Genomic DNA, 20,018 nt, shown 5'->3' on the forward strand with positions numbered 1-20,018 from the left:
ATAAATAAATAGGTAAAAGCCAAAGTATTCTAGCCAAAATGAGTGTGTCCACGGGGAATGGGGTGAGAATTGGACAGGAGGAGGGACTTTCAGTCCCAGCACCAATCCCAACACCCTCAGCAACTCCTTAAAAGAGTTTCTCAGAACCCCTTCAAAAATCCTGATCCAAACTCTGATGTGAGCTGAAATTAAAACTCACATGGATTCATAAGTAGCCTAGAGAGGAAAAGTTAGCAATTTAGCTAGGAAAAATGTGGCACTAAACTGAAAGTTGAAAGAATAGAGCTCAAAGCACACTACATTGAAATTGCATTTCCTTTCAGAAATGAACACTTCCATCCAAATTGAAGTATAAGGGCAGAAACACTAAAAAGAGGAGAGTTGACCTATTCTGTAAATGCTTGCTCAACAAACACTTTTAACTGGACAAACAATAGAAAACACACGGGGAATTCATGCTTTGATAAATGACCTTGCATGTAATTTTCTCATTCCATCATGCAAATCTGAATTCATTATTAAAACCATGAAGTCACATATCCATTCTTTAGGCTATCTAGACAGACATTTTGTTTTCCCAAGACAGAGAAAAACAAATTATTACTATTAATTGGTAACGACCCCATCAGCATAATGAGATATTACTTTTCTGCACAAACTTCAGTCATATAAGTGAATAGGTGTTTTATTTTGTTTTGTCCTGCACTCACTAAAACATTTTGTAGGAAAATAAGAGCATTCAACGTCTCTTCCTCTTCCTAGCCTGGAATGGTTAAATTAAAAATCTAATGTATTGGCATCATTCTGTGATTTATCCCTTCTTAATTTTGAATACTATTCTCTATTTACCAGATTAAGCTGGTTGTTTTTTCTTGCTTGTTTTTGCCTTTTTTTCCTCTATCTGTATAAAAAGGATGAGGAAAACATCTCTCTTTTAAAGTACTTTTAGAATAATAATACTTAACGTTAGTATAGCCTTTTACAAATGTCAAAGAGCTCTCATACACATTTATCTTCCATACATATTACCAACTCTGGGGCTAGATTGCCTGGTACTAAATTCTGGTTCTACCACCCTGTTGTGACCTCAAGGAAGTTACTTAACCTCTCTGTGCCTCAGATTCCTCATCTGTAAAGTGGGGATAATGATAATTCTTATACCTCACGGGACTGTTATGAAAATTAAATGAATATATGTAAAATAGTTAAAACAGTGCCTACTACATGGTACACACTACACAGGCATTAACTATTCTTTTAAATTATTGTCATCAGCATAAGTCACCATATTTAGGTCTCACAGCGATTCTGTAAAAATAGGACAGCAAGTATCATTTTACCCTTTTCCAGATAAGGGAATCAGGCTCAGAGAAATCAAGGGACTCATCCAAGGTCATAGTTAAGAAGTAGAATCCGAACTAAAAACCACAGGCCTAAGAAAGTATCAAGGAATACAATGAAGGAATTATACTGCGTGATAAGGCTCCTTTTTAGAACCACCATATTTACAATTTTAAGTCTGTGGTTACAAAAAGAGCAAACAAAAATATTTCATGGGAAGAAAATTTTAAATTACAAAAATACAGCTTATTAGAAATGAATATGTGATCTTAAAATGTCTTTAAAAATCTTACAGTTAAAACATGTCCCAAAATTTCCGGAAAATTGAGTAATAGCATTTTATAGTTAAACTCAGTCGTTAATTTGAGAATTACAGAATATTTCAAAGAAAATTGGATAACGACATTTACTAATGTAAGGTTACAATTCAGTAACTATCAATATGCCATACACAATACAATATAAAACACATACAACATTAAAATTAATTCAAATACATATAGTTCAGAAAATACTTTAGAATAATTTAGTCCCTCAGAGATATTGTGAATATCAACTACAACAATGGAGTATCATAAATATAAATGACTTCAATTATTTAAGGTCTCTGGCATGGTATACAAAGTATCAGCTTCTGTACAATGCAAATAAAACCACTCCTAATAATAGCTTATAGAATACAAAGGAAAAAAAACAAAGTTTTAACAGTAACCTGTTCATACTATTTATCAAGCACCTACTATTTGCAAAGCACTATGCTAGCTACCCATCATTCAAAAAGGAAATCAGATCCTTCCTTTTCAGAAGCATAAAATTTAAAGACCAAGTAGGGATAGTGCCATGGGGGGAATAAAAGGTTTTTTTCCTCTTCCTGGACTACCAGGGGTTTCCCCCAACCCCAGTGATTTCAAAATCAGAACCAGTCATATATCTGACTAAAGATGAAGAAACAAACAGTTGATGTTCTTCAGTTATTTTTTTAGTTACTTTTTTCAGGAACAGTGATAAACTGCCTATGATTTTATATATATACGCTGTCTGGCCTAATAAAACCCACAACGTGACTTGAAGTCTAGGAGTCAGCAGATCACTTCTGGCACTAAATATCTCCATGACTTTGGAGAAAACACCACCAACCATTCCTGGCCTTCTAACACTTATGGTGCCTTTGGGTAAAGTTATTAAACTTCTCTAGGTCGTTCCCTCAACTGCAAACTTATAGAGCTGTACTAGAATCCAAAAAGTAACTGGATCGGTGGGGTTCTCACTTTAAGTAAAGACTCCTGGGCCCACTCCCAGTGATTCAGAATGTCTGGCCTGGAACCCAGGAAGCTAAGTGTTCACCAAGAACCACAAGTGACTGAGATGTGCAGGCGGGCCTCAGCCACACTTGAGAAATTAACTACATGATCTCTAATGTACCAACTGTATAAAAAGATGACATAACAAGATGACATAACTTATTTCAGAAACAAGGTCTTAGGAATTCTGGATCTAGCTCAATGTTCAGGACATAATCTACGTTAAACAAATACTTACAGAGAGTAAGAAAGGAAGGAAGGGAGCTGGTAAAGACAGAAGGGAAGGCAGGGAGGAGGCTAGCTAGCTTACTGGTCATAGTTCTGCCAAGAAACATAAAGAATGATAGTAAAATTAAAACTGTGCAAAACATACATCAGCAGCTAGAAAGCGAAGACCTCAGTCTCTACACACGTACAATTTTAAATACAACATAACCCCCTGTGAAAGTGCAAAGTACTAAGGAGAAAAAAGCAAAAAACAGTACATGGAAGCCAAAAGAATCCTAATGGAAAATTACTGATGACTAAAACTTAGTGGCTATTTTCCCTAGGTAGAAGAGAACAGAATTTTAAGAACTAGGACTTGGAATTGGGACTAAAGTTTGAAGTTACTGGTTAGTCATATGCATAAATTGCATTTGGGGTAATATATGAATTGCAGAAATATTGTTGGCAATATTCCCTTCTGTCCATTTTTTATTTCCATTTTCCCATTCACTTACATTATAATTTTTGAGATGTTTTATCTTCACTTCTGATGATCTTCAAATGTCAATGGCTCTTAACACATTAACTGTAAACAAACACAAAGGAACTTAGGGGAATTCAGATATTTAAGGAACCCTACAGTAAAGTATTCTAAAGTATTCTGTGAAGCCTACAGGGGAGGGAGGGTTGGGAAGAGGCATCATGTTTACTTGCTTTTTTATTTATCTGATGTTCAAAATGTAAAACTATTCTTCTGAATGAAAATGATACTATCCTCTTAATCATCAGGCAAAGAAAAAAAAATCCTGTTTTCTGTCAGAAGAAAAAACATTCAAAGCTAGAGAAAATTCTCTCCAAAGATGGACATTCTGAATTCACTAATGTATTGTGTACCTTATCCTTCTCCTGCTCAGCAGTACAGCTGGTCAAGGAAACTCATTTCCTCATCAAAACAACCCAACTGGCCTGCCCTGGGACTGCCCTTAACTACCAAGTTTTGCCCTGGAGCTGGGGCACCAGATCGTCAGGTATGATGAGCTCATTACGGCACAGAGACTCTGACGTTAAAAATGACTTGGGTTCAAATGTCAAACCGCTCTCCCTAATCTTCAGTTTTCTCATCTGTAAAATGGAAACAGTAATACTGTTTATTTTATACAGTTATGAGGATTATATGAGAAAATGCATATAAGGGATTTACCACTATGCCTAGCATATAGTAAGCACTCAATAAATGTTAAGTGCTATTATTTATATTATTATTATTGGGACTGTTGATATTAATACTATTAATTGTTTACTACAACAACTTTCTACCACTTGAAAAGCAAAGCTTATCTCAGATGTTCATATTTTTAGGTACTGCCTTTGGTTAAAATGGAAGAGTATTATCCAATACTAGTAACAGAGGACATTCATATCATATTAAAATTTTATTTTTGACATTTGCTGCATTTCCCAGCTCAACTCAAGAAAATTAAGGCTCATAATCACTAGCCCATCATCAGCCAAAGTTATTACACCTTTTGCTAATATACAACCTCCTAACAAAGGCCTAGGTGAACAACTATTCACTTGCTGTTTTCAGTAATGGCAATTCTGTTAAGGAGATGGATACATTTGTAACCCATGCCTATTAAACCCTATAAGCACAATGAATAATGCTGTATCAACCCAGAAGAGACTCTTCTACACTCCTCTACTTATCCCCAAATGATTAAACTCCTCTGTTTGACATTACATGCTTAAAATATTAATATTTAAGTTAGATGACACAAAAACGCATAAAACACTGAGTTCCCTGAATTTTCAATCAAACCTTTAGGTTGAAGATGTAAAAATAAACATAAGATACTGGCAAAAGCATTCATAAATTAACATAACCCAAAATGGCCTGCTTTATTTCTCTTATGAAGACCAAAGATTTTGAACTGAAAGGAGAGAAAATACCTAAGTATGACCTGATGCAATATTCTAGGGGGAGATACAACACATAGATACATGGCTTGGAAATGAACGCCAAACTGCAGAGGAGTAATCAGTGTAGGCCATCATCCTCATACCACCACTACTTTACCAGGCAACTCCTTGAGCTCTTCAAATGAAATAACAGCTGATCATTTCTCATCTGATTTCTATTTGCCTTTCTCTTAATCACCTGGCAATTAATAAGTCTATCCCCTTTATGGTCCTAGATTAAGATTATAAAAATCTGGCCCAAGAGAATACAAACAAAAAAAAGTAAAAAGCTTATAAACTCAAGAGTTTAGAGCATTCCAAGATACAGTTCTCTGTTTCGGTCTGCTATGATATATCATCTCTTTCCAAGCATTTTCTATTATGGTCATTGCAGGCAAATCTAAGAACGCCTTTGGCATAAATTAAGTGTTGTACACTCAAACTGAAAAATATTTTCCTTGCTTTAAGATGATTTATTTGTATACGTGGAAGAAGCTGCTGACTATCTCCAATACCCATTCTCTCCTATTCCTTAGAGATAGACCTCCAATGTCCAGCTCAGAATAAAGCCTCCCAGAAGAGACTACATATCCTAGCCTCCGTTGTGGCTAGGTATGGCCATGGGACCATGATCTGGCCAACTGGATGTAAGCTTAAAGGCGGTATGTGACTTCAAAAAAAGTATTCTTTACATAGAGGAACATGCCTCTCTTCTTCCCTTCCTCCTTCCTTTCAACTAATGAAGATCCAATGGGTAAAGCATTGCAATAGCAATTTCAGTTTTTGAGCTAACACTGGAATGTAACATACACTAAGTCAGAAAGAGTCTGTGTCCTTGATACTTTATATCCACTATATCAGATCTGTATTAACTATCTCCGGGCTTTTACCGTGGGGGGAAAAAAAAACACAAAATTATCTGTTTTAAGCCACTGTTAGTTTGATTTTCTGTTATACTCTAAACCTAAATCCTAACTTTAAAAAAATAATAAAGAGTTTTCCAAGTAAGTGTATTTAGGTTTTTTGAAGTGTATAGGTTGAAACATTTTAAAAGTTAATTTTTATTATATTGAAAACATAGCATTTGCCCTTATTTAATCTAGACTAAGAAGTACTTAAAGAGGTCAAGAGTTAATCACATCCAGTAAAGAGTCTTTGAAAGAAGGAAAGTTCATCAGCAATTACTGCATGGGTACTATGTACTTGGCCAGGAGAAGAATTGTGAAGCTTGCTCATTAGTGGTCTATAGTGATGACAACATTGGTACGTGTAGAGAAACACATTAAGAGGGATAAGCACAATCAGTTCTGTGTAATAAAGCTACAAGAAAGGGAATTGAGGTTATTATTTTCATTAAGAGGGCATCTTATCTAGTCCCTTTAATTTTAAGAACCTTGTATCAATCTTTTCATTTTATATAGTTCCGCTTTTAACCTGACTTCCTGTGGAATGCAGGCTTATAAGATCACTCCCTATCCATATCACCTCTCAATAGTTTTAATCCTACCCACTGATTTAACTAAATTATAGAGTAGGCCCAGAGATGGCAAGTGCTTTACCTATTCAAAACTAACTTCCTTTAAAAAGAGAAAATATTCTATACTAATCTAGAGAATGGTCAAGTCCTGAATCACATGCAACCTTTGTCCCTGATGAATTTGAATACAATAGCATTAACTGGCAGCTTTCCAAAATAAACTCACTGCTTACTGAACATCTGTATCTGGGTTATTTCCTTCCCTTGGACATAATCCTTTATTGGTTCAGGTGATGGCCTCCTGGAATTCTTTATAATACTTTTTTAATATGTATGTTACCACTAATGCATCTCACCAAGGATCTATTTTTAAGAAAACCCTAAAACATATATTCTTGATTTGGTGTTCTTTCTTGTAGCTACGAAAGAAAAAAGCTCAGGAAATTTCCAAAAAGCGAGATACAATAAATCCACAAGAGATGACTTTTACGTCTCACTACTTCAGTCAGTATTTTTACAAAAGTGCTAAGTAACAGGCTTATAGTAGTTCTAACACAGACCTTAATCTAGTCCATTTCAACTAATATTGATGGAGTTACTAGGCAACAATCAGGAAAAGACCCAAGACAATGGTTCTCAAACTTCAGCATGCATCAGGATCACCTGGAGGTCTTATTAAAATACAAACTGCGGTCTCTACCCCCAAAGCTTTTGATTCAGTTAGACTTGAGGTAGGCCCAGGAAATCTGTATTTTAACAAATTCCCAAGGGATGCTGATGCTACTGTCCTGGAACTACTGACCTATATTAATAGAAGACTATTGATGATAGCATAAGGAAGAAAGAATAAAACATACACAGGACCCAGTCTCAGCCTTAGTATTAACTTGTATACTTTTGATTGGTAAGTAATTTAAATGTTCTTCCAGAAAGATATATACAATTACTGATTAGTTCACAAGAATACTGGATCTTATCTAACAGAACTTTAAGGTTCTTTTAGGGTCCTGTTATAATGAAACCCAAAATAAGTAATTTTTAGGCTACCAAAATGTTCAATGTCTGATGCAAGGTGTTAATAACAAGGCCAAGGTTGGAGATTCAACCTATTAGCTTCACTTTGTTCTGTAGCTATAGTTTCTACCACCAATCAGGCCAGCTGCCTCAGAAGACATGCCAAGAGTCAAAAGGAGTATTGGTAAGAATGTGTGATTGGATACAAATCCATCACCACTACTGAAAAAACAACCTAAAAGGATATTTCCTACTTACATCACCTCTAAGTAACCTTGGGGCTGAAACTAGAAATGAGACCTTATGACAAAATGTATTTTAGAAATCTTAAAAACTCTCCTACCTCTTCAGGCTGTAAGTACCATCAAAACTCATAGAAACAGAAATCCAGGATCTACTGTTTTCAAATGATGATAATTTTAAGGAAGACATGCAATTCAAAAATCTAATTAGTTGGAGCTACTTTTTTGATTACATTATGTGCACCTCCCCTCTGATTTTTTTTAATCTAAGTTAAACGTAAATACAGAATGCTCATAAATACTAACGACTATACAGACTAGAAATCAACTGATAACCCAAAATCATCTGAGACAAACAAGTGGTACCCAGAGTAATTAGAAAATGAGGATATATATATATAGGATGAAAGAAATATACATTAAATAAAATGACTGAAAAAATAAATTAGAGAGAAAGAGACCAAAGTAATCAAGACAGATGGAAAATCCGGTAGGCTAAGGAAACAATGTTGTGAAGACATGCAGGAGTGGGCACAGAAAAGATAATGCAGCCAATAAAATAGCTCAGGGTGTCAAGAGGCTTCATGCAAGGGTAACTTCCCAGCTTGAACCTGAAGTTGTGACTTTACAGGCCAAATCCACATAAGAAAACCCTTTTTAATTCTTTGAATAGAAACAGCAAATAAGACAAGTGGGGTGAACATTCAGTCAACATTTCTTTATTCAATCATTCACTGGGCACATATTCAGCACCAGATATATTAGCATGTGATTATGCACTGTAAAAAGTAATCAAAGAAACTCACTTAAGCAGTACATTTTATAACAGGGTACAAAATGGAAAACCAGACTAAGAAGGCAGAATAGTACCAATATAGTATCAAATTCTGCTGTATAACTTCTACAATTCTAAGGCTCAGGCCTACCCTTGCTACCATATCCAGCCTACAGTGTTGTTTTATCAATATCCTACACAAGAATCAGAGCAAAACCAACAAGAAGAAAATTATGGAATACAGCCAGATAAACAGTGTGCTGAAGTGAATTTTTTCACAACTCTTTCTCTCTATGGGGCAGAACATGTGTGATGAATGGACAATAGCAGGATATACAAGAGCTGCTGAACAGCTCACTGAAGTACACAATACCAAGCAGGACTCACCAAAGAAAATTACTTTTTTTAAGGATGCAAGACGATGTAATTCCTAATCATATACAGCTGATTAGGAAACTGCTATGTGAATATCATATTAAGAATGAAACTGTTCTTCTGTGACCAAAGATATCAGGCCTATGATGACCTAGAAGGCAAAGCCAGAGCAACGGCAATTCTGAGCTGACTACAGATTTATAGATACATACATAGGCAGTAGATATATAAATATCAAGATTCAATATATGCTTAGTGTGAACTACAGATCCCACAAGAGCTAGTCACCCAACTTAAATGGAGTGTGTCATTTTCCAAAAAACAATGGGCAACCACATAGGTTACAGTACTATTTTTCAGATTTATATTCTTCCTACTTCCCAGAACAGTGTAAAACATTTTACAAATTAACACATTTAAACATAATATTTAAAATGAATTCATCTAACAGAAGTACTTGAAGAAATTAAAGATGAGTATATTACCAACTTCAGTTATAAATCTGACTTAAGTCTTTTGCCAAATTGAAGATGCATTAATAGTTTCCATTTTCAAACAAATAGGAAATATAATTTTTTGCATAAACAATTTTCCTTGGAACTAAACTCAGCAGAAATTTGTTAATCAAATGTGTAAAAGACAATCTGTAACACACTGAACAGTATTATTAACTATTATTCTACAGGAGATATCAAAACAATTTCACAAGGCAATTTCCTAATTGAAAATTTGAAAATGAAAATTTCCTAATTGTATAAAACAAAAGCATAACTACAATTTAAGGGTGAGTTTTCTGCAAAAGGCTGAGATAATACAGTTCAAACACCAATATTTTGCTTTATTATAGGCTAACAAAGGTAATAAACTTAATCTGGGTAGCCACTTAACATTGCTTTCATAACCACAGTTGTCCACCCCCATCCCCCATGTACTAGAATCATCTGTGACTGTTACCCTAAATTAAGTTTAAAATTAGGCTTTCTAACAAGTGTCTACAATGCAGCTTTTCTATAATGTTGATTAAAGAGAATACCACAAACAGGTGTAATGATTCATGAAATAAAAGATATGAAAGAATTTAGCAGGGTGGACTGTATACAGTAGACAATCAAATGTTATTTTTCCACCTTCTAGAGAAGAGGAATAAAAGCTGGCATTTTCCTGTGGAAGTAGAGTCATACTTATATTTTTGTCTGGAGGGGATGAAGCTAACATACTCTAGTCAAAATTCAAGGAGTTCTTAATTTTCTCAAATTCATATGTAACATAATGTTTCATTAAGAAGTTAAAAATGTATATATATAAACTTTAAAGTTGCTGGACTTTTTTTTTTTTTTTTAGAAAATAATTGTGCTTAAGTGGCACAGGTAGGTACATTAGTTTGTAATACTAACATACATTTATTTAGTGTAATTGCAAAAATTCATAACAAAGGTTATTATCATCAAGTATTATCATTAAGATAAAGAATTTTAGAGCTCCAAAGGACCTTACAGGTTTTCTAGATCAACCCCCTTATTTCAAAAGATGAAAAAACTGCAGACTGGAAAGGTTAAATGATACAGGCCAAATCACTAGCTGAGCCTAGGACTTTAAAAGAGCCTGAGCCTCCTGACTTCCAGTACTTTCTTTCTAACAACACTATGCTACCTCCTGTGGTTCCAAATCCTCTCCCTTGGATGAGATTACTAGTTGCCTCATTTTTGTTCTTTACATTCTATCCTGAGCCATAGTTGTCATTCGTAATTCTCCCATAAAATTGTAATTTTCCAACCTGTTTTCTGAATGATTTTACAGCTGAGTGTAAATCCCCAGCTTTCTAAATTTCCAAGTAATAAACATAAACTTAAAAAATACTTAAAACAAATGTACACTGTACATAATCAAACACAAAGAAAAATTCTTCTCTCCTGGATAACTCAATATACAAATTAAAAAAAAAACATTTATTAAGCACCTCTGACAGGCAGGGTCTCTGTTTAATGCTGGTGATATGAAGATGAATACGATCCTTGTCCTCAAGTAGCTTACAGCCTAGTAGAGAAGACAATTAAACCAACAATTACACTGTGCTTGTTAAGGACTCTGAAAATAGTGTGGGCAGGTTGCTATGAACGCATTTAGGAGAATCTAATTTAGAACGGTGGGATCAGCTAATGATTTCCCAATGAGGTCCCGAACAGCCACAGGAAAAAAAATGGCAGTATCACCCATATCTAGCAGAATCCAAAGTGAATTAGAAGACACAGAGCAACTTCAATTTATTCACAGGAAAAAATGAAAATAGTGTTTTCACAGCGGTTTAGTATCTAATAACTCTCTAATAACAACTAGACTATTTTTCAATGGAAAAGAACCTGATTTCATTGTGGCCATATAACAAATACAGGTCTTCCAATTATTTCTTAATAAAATTTTAAATCATTATTTTAAAACCAAAGGAAAAAACTGCGTCTGAAACACGTGTAGTTAACATTCACAACAGCTCTCTGCAAAGCTGCATAGTAAAGTCCTCCTCAAAATCCCATCTGGTACAAGAGAAATAACCTGGAGAACCGGTAGCCCAAGAAGGAAGAAAACTACCACTCATTAGTTACTCGGGAATAATGACTTTCAGCTGCAAGATTCAGACCAGAGAAGCACAGTGATGGGTATTTTTACTTACATTTTAAAGCAAAGGGGGGGGGGGGGGCGGGGGTGGAGATCAGAATGTAAGGAAAATAGTAAAAGAAATAAGTGAAGCGAAGGGAAAGAGACGAAAGAGTCGGCAAGAAACCAAAAAGCAAAGACTTAAAGACGAATGGAGAAAACACTGGAGGATGATTCTGGAAAGAGTGGTCAAGAGAGAAAGGCAGGGAGGAAATGGGGGAAGAGCTATACAAAAAATGAATTAAGAAGTAATGAAAGATTAGAGAATGTAATGAACCGGGGCTTCCCCAACCGCGGATAAAACGACCTCGGAATACAAAAGGTAGAGGAGTCGAAAGAGAAGCAGTGAGTTTTAACCTCCTCTTTCCCAGCCTCTAACCCCCAGAGAGGGAGAAAGAAGACGTTCCCAGTCCTAGGGAAGGAATTCCGGCGCAGTCTTCTGGAACCAGAGGCGGCGAGCTGGGGCACCATCCAGCGAGGCCCCGGCCCCTCTTCATCCCCCTCGGACGCTGGGCAAGGCCCTGGGCGTCCCGGTTACCTGGACAGGGAATCCACGCTGGGTGGCCGTGCTACTGCCGGCTGGGAGCCAAGACTCTCGCAACTCGAGCTCTTCTCCATGGCGCGGCGGAGGCAGCGGGAGAGAAAGCCTGCAGCGACCTCCGCGACTGCCGGGCTGGAGAAACGGAGGGCGGAGTGCGACTGGCAGGGGCCGCGGTCAGGCCCGCGCCGGCCCAGGAGGGAGACCGGAAGCGGCCATGTTCCCCCAGCTTGCACCGCGCGCGGGGGCTGCCGGGGAGCCGGAGGACCCCGCGGCGCCCTCAGACGCCCGCCCCCCACGCGCCACGCACGCTGTGACCCCCCAGCGCCCCCACGCGCCGCGCCAGCTGTGTCCGCCGTGCCTCCGCTGGTCGATGGGAAAGTGAGGGGGCAGCACCGGAGGGGAGGGGATTCCGTGAAGCAGGAGGGACCAGGGCTGCGGAAGGAGGGGACATTTTAAAAATAAGAGAGAGGAAACAGGGAATGTTACGAACGAGCGTCTCAAGAGAAGAAAGAGACAAGGACCTTAAGGACGGGGAAGATTGTGACAGGAATGTGGAGGTCAGGGAAAGTGGGAGGACAGAGTAATAAAGGAACGTGGGCAAACAGGATGAGGGGGCAGAGGGACTTGGGGAATGAGGAAGGGAGGAAGAGAACATAGGGACGCGTAAAGGATAAGGATGTGAGAGATGAGATGGCAAAATGTTCACCGGATTGGGGGCTGAAAATAATGATTAAATAGTTGTTCATTAAATCATAAAGGCTGCTTTAGAGTTAGTCATGCATTCAAATCCTGCCTCTGCCAGTTATTTGCAGTGTAATTCAAGGCATGGAACATCAGCTTCCCTATCTTTAAAATAGGAATAATAATAGCTTCAGAGATTAAATGAGTTAATACATGTTAAATGCTTAAAATAATGCTTGATACATAGAAAATACTCAAATGTAAGTAGTATTACTACTGTCTCCGTAGGGGTTGTTAGGATGGAATGGACTAATGTATATAAACAGTTTCTAAAACAACTTCAAAAATGGTGGCTGTAGGAGGGGAAGATGTAGGAAGCAGGGCTGAGAAGTAAGCAAGTGATTGGTATGGGAAGGGTAATAGGGAAAGTATAAAACAGGTAGAGAAAAAGTTAATGTTCATTCTATTTCCGTTGCACCCCTGGCCCAGCATTGTAGAAAGGGCGCTAGAACAGAAGCTGAAACTTTCAGTCCTACTGTGAGTTGGATTAAAGTCTCTGTGGTCTGGAAGTGTCTGAAGGGGAAAATCACTTTTGGCATTAATCCATTGTCCACACAAAAACAGTATGAAAGAGGAAATGGGGAAGGAACTGTTAATTGTGTGAAAAGATTAGACACATATACTGTTGGATGCAGTGGTGTTGGACAGAGGGCAAACTTTTAGTAATGTTTCCCTGTCCTCTCAAATTCCCAAGCAGGGCAGGAAGGGAGGGTAGAGGGATAGAACTGTGATAAGAGAACCAGAACTGGGTGAAGGAGAAATGCTTCTGCTGGTAATTTTCTGTTACAGAGGACAAAGGAATGCCATAGGAAGGATACATAAAAGAATTTTTCTGATAGAGACTGAATCCCAATCACCTCGTGTATGTGGTATAAAAATATACAAAGATTATTTCTGAAAAACTTAAGACAATGAGACTTTAAAAAAAAAACACTTCCTTGCTAGGATAAATAGAATTATGTTGATTTAAACTATATTTAATTTATACTGACAACTGATGTTTTTAAGAAAATCTTAAAGTATAGGGCCAGTGCAATTGAAATATTAACTTGCAAGTACCTTCCCCAGAGGAACAACTAGCCTAGTTGTGTTCAGTATAAACTATAGTACCTATTACAATGAATGAATATGTGTTTAAGCAGAAAGACGTGGCCTTTCTGTTCCATTCTCCAGCTTGGCAGGGACAGGATGGTAACTGATGGGTTTTATTTCTATAATTTTTTTTTTTTTTTTTTTTTTTTGCAGTACGCGGGCCTCTCACTGTTGTGGCCTCTCCCGTTGCGGACCACAGGCTCGGACGCGCAGGCTCAGCGGCCATGGCTCGCGGGCCTAGCCCCTCCGCGGCATGTGGGATCTTCCCAGACCGGAGCACGAAGCCGTGTCCCCTGCATCTGCAGGCGGACTCTCAACCACTGCGCCACCAGGGAAGCCCATTTCTATAACTTTTAAAGAGAACTGTACTCCTCTGATAGGCAGAGAGAATAGGTAGTCAGGAACACTTGACAAGAGTAAACATCTACAGTGATTCATTAAAAAAATATTGCTTCTCCATCCCTATCTGCCTTCCAAAATGCTGGCTCACTGTCATCTGATACCTTGACATAGATTTTCCAAGCTAAGTTTAGTAGAAACTGATGAATTCTTGAACGGGAGACACATGTACTTTCTACTACCCAGTTCATTTTTAGCACTGTGTTAGTAGAGCACTTGAAACCATCTGCCTGATGATGTAATAATTTGTATATGAGTCTATTTGATGATTAATAAAGCACAGTAATGTTAAGTGTACAGACTTTGGAACCAGAAAAATCTGAATTGGAATACTGATTCTGTCACTTACTTGCTCTGTGATTTTGATTAAGATGCTTCACCAAGACTCAGTTTTCTCATTTCTAATATGGCATTAAAAATACCCATATAATGCGTTGTTTTTCTCTACATAGAATTTGTTGCATAGTATCCTTTCCACAGATAAAAACTATAAACTCGGGGCTTCCCTGGTGGCGCAGTGGTTGAGAGTCCGCCTGCCGATGCAGGGGACACGGGTTTGTGCCCTGGTATAAAAACTCAGACATATGCAATTTCATTCCTGGGTGTATAGCTGAAAGAAACAAAAACACTAATTTGAAGATACATACACCCAATGTTCATAGCAACATTATTTACAATTGCAAAGATATGGCAGCAACCTAAGGGTCCATCAACAGATAAACAGATAAAGAAGATGTGGTGTACACACACACACATACACACACACACACACACACACACTCACACACACAAAATGTAATACTATTCAGCCATAAAAAAGGATGAGATTTTGCCATTTCAGCAACATGGATGACTTGCAGGGCATTATGCTAAGTGAAATAAGTCAGATGGTGAAAGACAAATACTGTATGATATCACATATATGTGGAATCTAAAAAATACAACAAACTAGTGAGTAAAACAACAAAAGAAGCAGACTCAGATATAGAGAACAAATTCATTGTTGGTTATCAGTGGGGAGAGGGGCAATAGGAGTAGGGGAAAAGGGGGTTATTATGAGATTATATGAAATCATCTGCGTGAAACTTTTGAAAATCGTAAAGCACTATAGAATTTTAAAAATCATTCAATAAAAACAAATTTTTTTAAAAAACCCTATTTTGATTTGAATAACATAAAGGCAGAATGCAAGCAGCTCAGATAAAAAACCTACTACTCTTCCAGTTAAAAGAACTGAAGCAAGATTTGAGTTGTTACCCACTACAAGCAAAACAAAATCTTCAGTTTGTTTCAAACCAAGTTAATTTCTTGCTAAACAAAAGCATCGGTACTGTGCAGAGAAATAAAACAGAATCCAGAGACTCTAAAACAACGTTCGTAAATGCCAAACACACAATTCAGAATTACTTGACATTAAAAGTACCAAGAAAGTGAGACCTAGTGTCAAAGGAAAAAGTAAAGAGAAGCTAAATTCCAGATGACAAAAATGTTGGGATTATTAGACAATGACTTCAAAGCAGCTAATACTGAACTATGTTCAATGAAATAAAAGACAATATACTTGTAATCAATGAAAAGATAGTAAAACTCAGCAGAGGAATCAAATATAAAAGATTCAAATGGAAATTTTAAGAAAAATACAGTCCCTGAAATAAAAAGATTCACTGGCTGGGCCTAACAGCAGAATGGACTTAACAGAGAAAAATGCCAGAAATCAATAGAAATTATCCAATATGAAAAAGCATGAGGAAAAAATATTAACAGAGCCCAAGGGACATGTAGGACAATATCAAAAGGTCTAATATACAAATAATTGGAGCCCAGAAGAAGTAGAAAAAATTAGAGAAAACTATTTAAAGAAACTAGCCAAAAAAACTTACCAAAATTTGACCAACAACATAAATTTACAGATTCAAGCTGCTCAGAAAACATAAAATGGGATAAATTCAAAGAAAACTATGCCTAGACACATCATAATTAAACTGCTGAAAACCAAAACAAATCTTAAAAGCAGCTACAGAAAAATGACACATTACATATAGGGAACCACAATTCTAAGGGTCACAGGTTTCCCAGCAAATATTATGAGTGATAGAAAACAGAGCAAAATCTTTAGAGTGTTTAAAGAAAAAAAAAAAGGTAAAACTACATATATATATATATATGTCTCTTACAGAAACATCTTTCAAGGATGATGGTGCAATGAAGACATTTTTAGATGAAGGACATTAAGAGAATGTGTTGCCAGCAGACACACACGACAAGATACACTAAAGGAAATTCTTCAGGCTAAAGAGAAATGATACCAAGGGAAACTTGGGCATTCAGGATGAAGATTAATAATGGGAACTATCTGGATAAATATAAAAGACTGTTTTCCCTTTTAATTTCTTTAAAATACATAATACTTTTTAAAGCAAAACTTACAGCATTTTCTGGTGGAGTTTGTAATGCATGTAGATGTAATATATATGAAAATCAGAGCATAAAGGCTGTCAAGGGTTCATTGTAAATAGAACTATGTAATTGCAAAGTTTCTGTATTTTCCATAAAGTGGTTCAAATAATTCTAAAGAATCTTATTGTTAAGGTATTATTATTATCCCTATTTTACAGAGTAAACATTTCTGAAGCTTTGTAAGTTTAAATATTTCAAGATCACCTGAAGTACAGTTTAAGTCTACTTAACTCTGATGCCTATCTTCTTAATCACTGTGCTGTGCTTCTTCATGAATAATTCATATAATCCTCACAACAAGCCTTTGAGTTAAATGCTCATTGAGGATTGGTAACAAAATTTCCTTTGCTTAGTATACTTCTATAAGCTTCTTGGTCCAATTCTTCTTTGCTCTGGAAGTCCCCTAAAATTAATGACTCTCCCCCAGCTTTCCAGGAGGCAAATGGGATCAGCAAATTATACTAGTATTCTTCATTAAATCATTCTACAATTTTTTCTAAGAAAGCTGTATTTCACAAGTTTATCACAACAATACAGTATGCCTGCAAAATTCTTATAAGAATTCTCTCTCTCAGCACTCTTACTATTTAATATTGCTTGTAAAGAGCAGAGAGCATGTAGCATATTAACCCCTAACCTCCAACCCACCCATGGAATTGTGATTAGATCCTGTCAGACCAAATCATTTCCACCACAAAGAAAGTAATAAAAAGGGTCGGACTTCCAATTCTTGACAAAATGGTGAACTAACATGGACTCTGTCTTCCTCCTCCAACTCAACACTTGTAGTCATGCAGGAGCAGGAAGGAGATTGGGGGGCCTGAGAAAATAAAAAACTGTGAGAAGTCCTTTGAGAAAGAGAAGGTGACTGGCTTTCAGTGCATCGAGAATAGCAGTCCCTATGAAAAGTGAGGGGAAAAAAATTAGATGTGTTTTTTTTCCTGCACATTACAAGTGGGTCACTGTCTTCCAGGCATTTCTGCAAGGCAGAAAATATGTGTTAGGCTAGCATCAAGAAATGGCAATGTTTTCCTGGATGTGAATTCAAAACCACGGACAACAATATCCAGAGTACTTTAAGAATACATAAAGAGGACTTACCGATCAACAACAGAAGGTCAAATAATCCTATTACAAAATGGGCAAAGGACTTGAATAGACATTTCTCCAAAGATGATATACAAATGGCCAACAAGCATATGAAAAAGACCCTCAAGGTCACTAATTACTGGAGAACTGCAAATCAAAACCATAATGAGGGCTTCCCTGGTGGCGCAGTGGTTGAGAATCTGCCTGCTAATGCAGGGGACACGGTTTCAAGCCCTGGTCTGGGAGGATCCCACGTGCTGTGGAGCAACTAGGCCCATGAGCCACAACTACTGATCTTGCGTGTCTGGAGCCTGTGCTCTGCAACAAGAGAGGCCGCGCACCACGATGAAGAGTGGCCCCAGCTTGCCACAACTAGAGAAAGCCCTCGCACAGAAACGAAGACCCAACACAGCAAAAATAAATTAAAAAATTTAAAAAAAAAAAACCATAATGAGATTCTGCTTCATACCCATTAAGATGGCTACTATCAAAATCTCCCCCAAATAACAAATATTGGTAAGGATATGGAGAAATTGAAACCCTGTGCAATATTGGTGGGGTTTAAAATGATTCAACTTCTGTAGAGAACAGTATTGGAGGTTCCTCAAAAAATTGAATATAGAACTACTGTACCATATGATCCAGCATCCCACTTCTGGGTATATATGCAAAGGAATTTAAAGTAAGATCTCAAAGATATATTTGTGCACCTATGTTCATAGCGGCAATATTCACAATAGCCAAGAGGCAGAAGCAACCCAAATGCCCATCGACAGATGAATGGATAAACAAATGTGGTATATATATTCAACGGACTATTATTTAGACTTAAAAAGGAAGGGAGGGGGCTTCCCTGGTGGCGCAGTGGTTGCGGGTCTGCCTGCCGATGCGGGGGACGCGGGTTCGTGCCCCCGTCCGGGGGGATCCCACATGCCGAGGAGCGACTGGGCCCGTGGGCCATGGCTGCTGGGCCTGCCCGTCCGGAGCCTGTGCTCTGCAACGGGAGAGGCCACAGCAGTGAGAGAGGCCCGCGTACCAAATAAATAATAATAAAATTAAATTAAATTAAATTTAAAAAAAGGAAGGGAGTCACATGCTACAACATGGATGAAACTTGAAGACACTATGCTAAGTGAAATAAGCCAGTTGCAAAAAGACAAATACTGTATGATTCCACTTAAATGAGGTAAATAAAGTAGTCACACTCTTAGAAACAGAAAGTAGAATGGTGATTGCCAGGGGCTGGGAGGGATGGGGAAAAGGGAATCGTTCAATGGGTATAGAGTTTCAGTTTTGCAAGATGAAAATATTTCTAGACATCTGTTGCACAATGAGGTACATATAGTTAACACTACTTAAAAGTGGTTAAGATAGTAAATTTTATGTTATATATTTTTTACCAGAAAAAATAGATAAATAAAAATAGGATTACCATATGATCCAGCAATTCCACTTGTGGGTATATATTCAAAAGAATTAATAGTATGGCCATTATTTACCTTTACAATAATGATTCAGAAGTTGCACAGTTGAATTCAGCTCCTGTCTGATGGGCCAGAATTTAGTCACAGACCACATCTACTGCAAGAGAAGCATAGAAGTATAATGTTTAAATATGTGCCTCTACTCATTTTCTATTTTTGTGTAACAGATAATCACAAATTCAGTAGCGTAACCTGACACATATTTATTATCTCACAGTTTTTGTGGATCAGGAGTCTTAGCAATATTTCACTGGATCCTCTGCGCAGGATCTCACCAGGTTGAAATGAAGGTGTTGGCTGGGCTCTCTTCTCATCTGGAGGCTTGACTGGAACAATCTGCTTCCAAGCTAATTCAGGTTCAGGTTCTTGCAAAATACCTGCACCTTTACCATGTAATGCAATCTAATCACAGGAGTGAAATCCCATCACATTCACAAATCCTTCCGTACTCAGGGTGAGGGGTTATACAGGGTATGTACACTAGTGTTAAGAATCTTGTGGGTGATCTTAGAATTCTGTCTATTTTGCCTGTTTGTCCAACTAAAAAAAAATTTTTTTTAATTGTGGAAGAAGCAGGAAATGGATATTGGGGACAACTAATAGTTTCTAATACAATCCACCCTTTTGGCAACCCCCAAACCTGTGTACTCTCTTTTAATAACACAACAGAACATGTTTCTTTTCCTAATGTAATCTCATTCGTAACTCTATACAGCTCAAGGTCCTCTACTTGTGGGTGAAATGCATTCCTCTTCATCATTTCCAGATATGGCTTCCTGTGGTCTGGCATCCTATAAGATTTTTTAAAAGTATTATATGCACCTCTCCACTCACACATACACATACCCATTATGTGATGGTGGATCAGGAAAGGA

General features: G+C 37.3%; 1 protein-coding gene across 4 annotated transcripts in view; it reads right to left on the reverse strand.

The window, feature by feature from the left end:
• Positions 1-12,162, reverse strand: part of MTMR2 (myotubularin related protein 2) — a 111,969-nt gene extending 99,807 nt beyond the window's left edge. The window contains exons 1-2 of one of the 4 annotated variants that reach the window (XM_060303937.1): positions 11,879-12,047; positions 10,649-10,725 (exon numbers count right to left, since the gene is read on the reverse strand). Coding sequence is in view for 1 of the 4 variants with exons in the window: in XM_030883716.3 (XP_030739576.1) it covers positions 11,879-11,958 (80 nt within the window). In the remaining 3 variants the exon portion in view is untranslated. Of the gene's footprint in view, positions 1-3,364; positions 3,436-10,648; positions 10,726-11,878 lie in introns of all 4 variants that reach the window. The other 3 variants (XM_030883720.3, XM_030883716.3, XM_060303936.2) reach the window with 3 other exon arrangements.
• Positions 12,163-20,018: the final 7,856 nt, after the last annotated feature.

The sequence above is a fragment of the Globicephala melas genome, chromosome 8, assembly GCF_963455315.2.
Source record: "Globicephala melas chromosome 8, mGloMel1.2, whole genome shotgun sequence".
NCBI lineage: Eukaryota > Metazoa > Chordata > Mammalia > Artiodactyla > Delphinidae > Globicephala > Globicephala melas.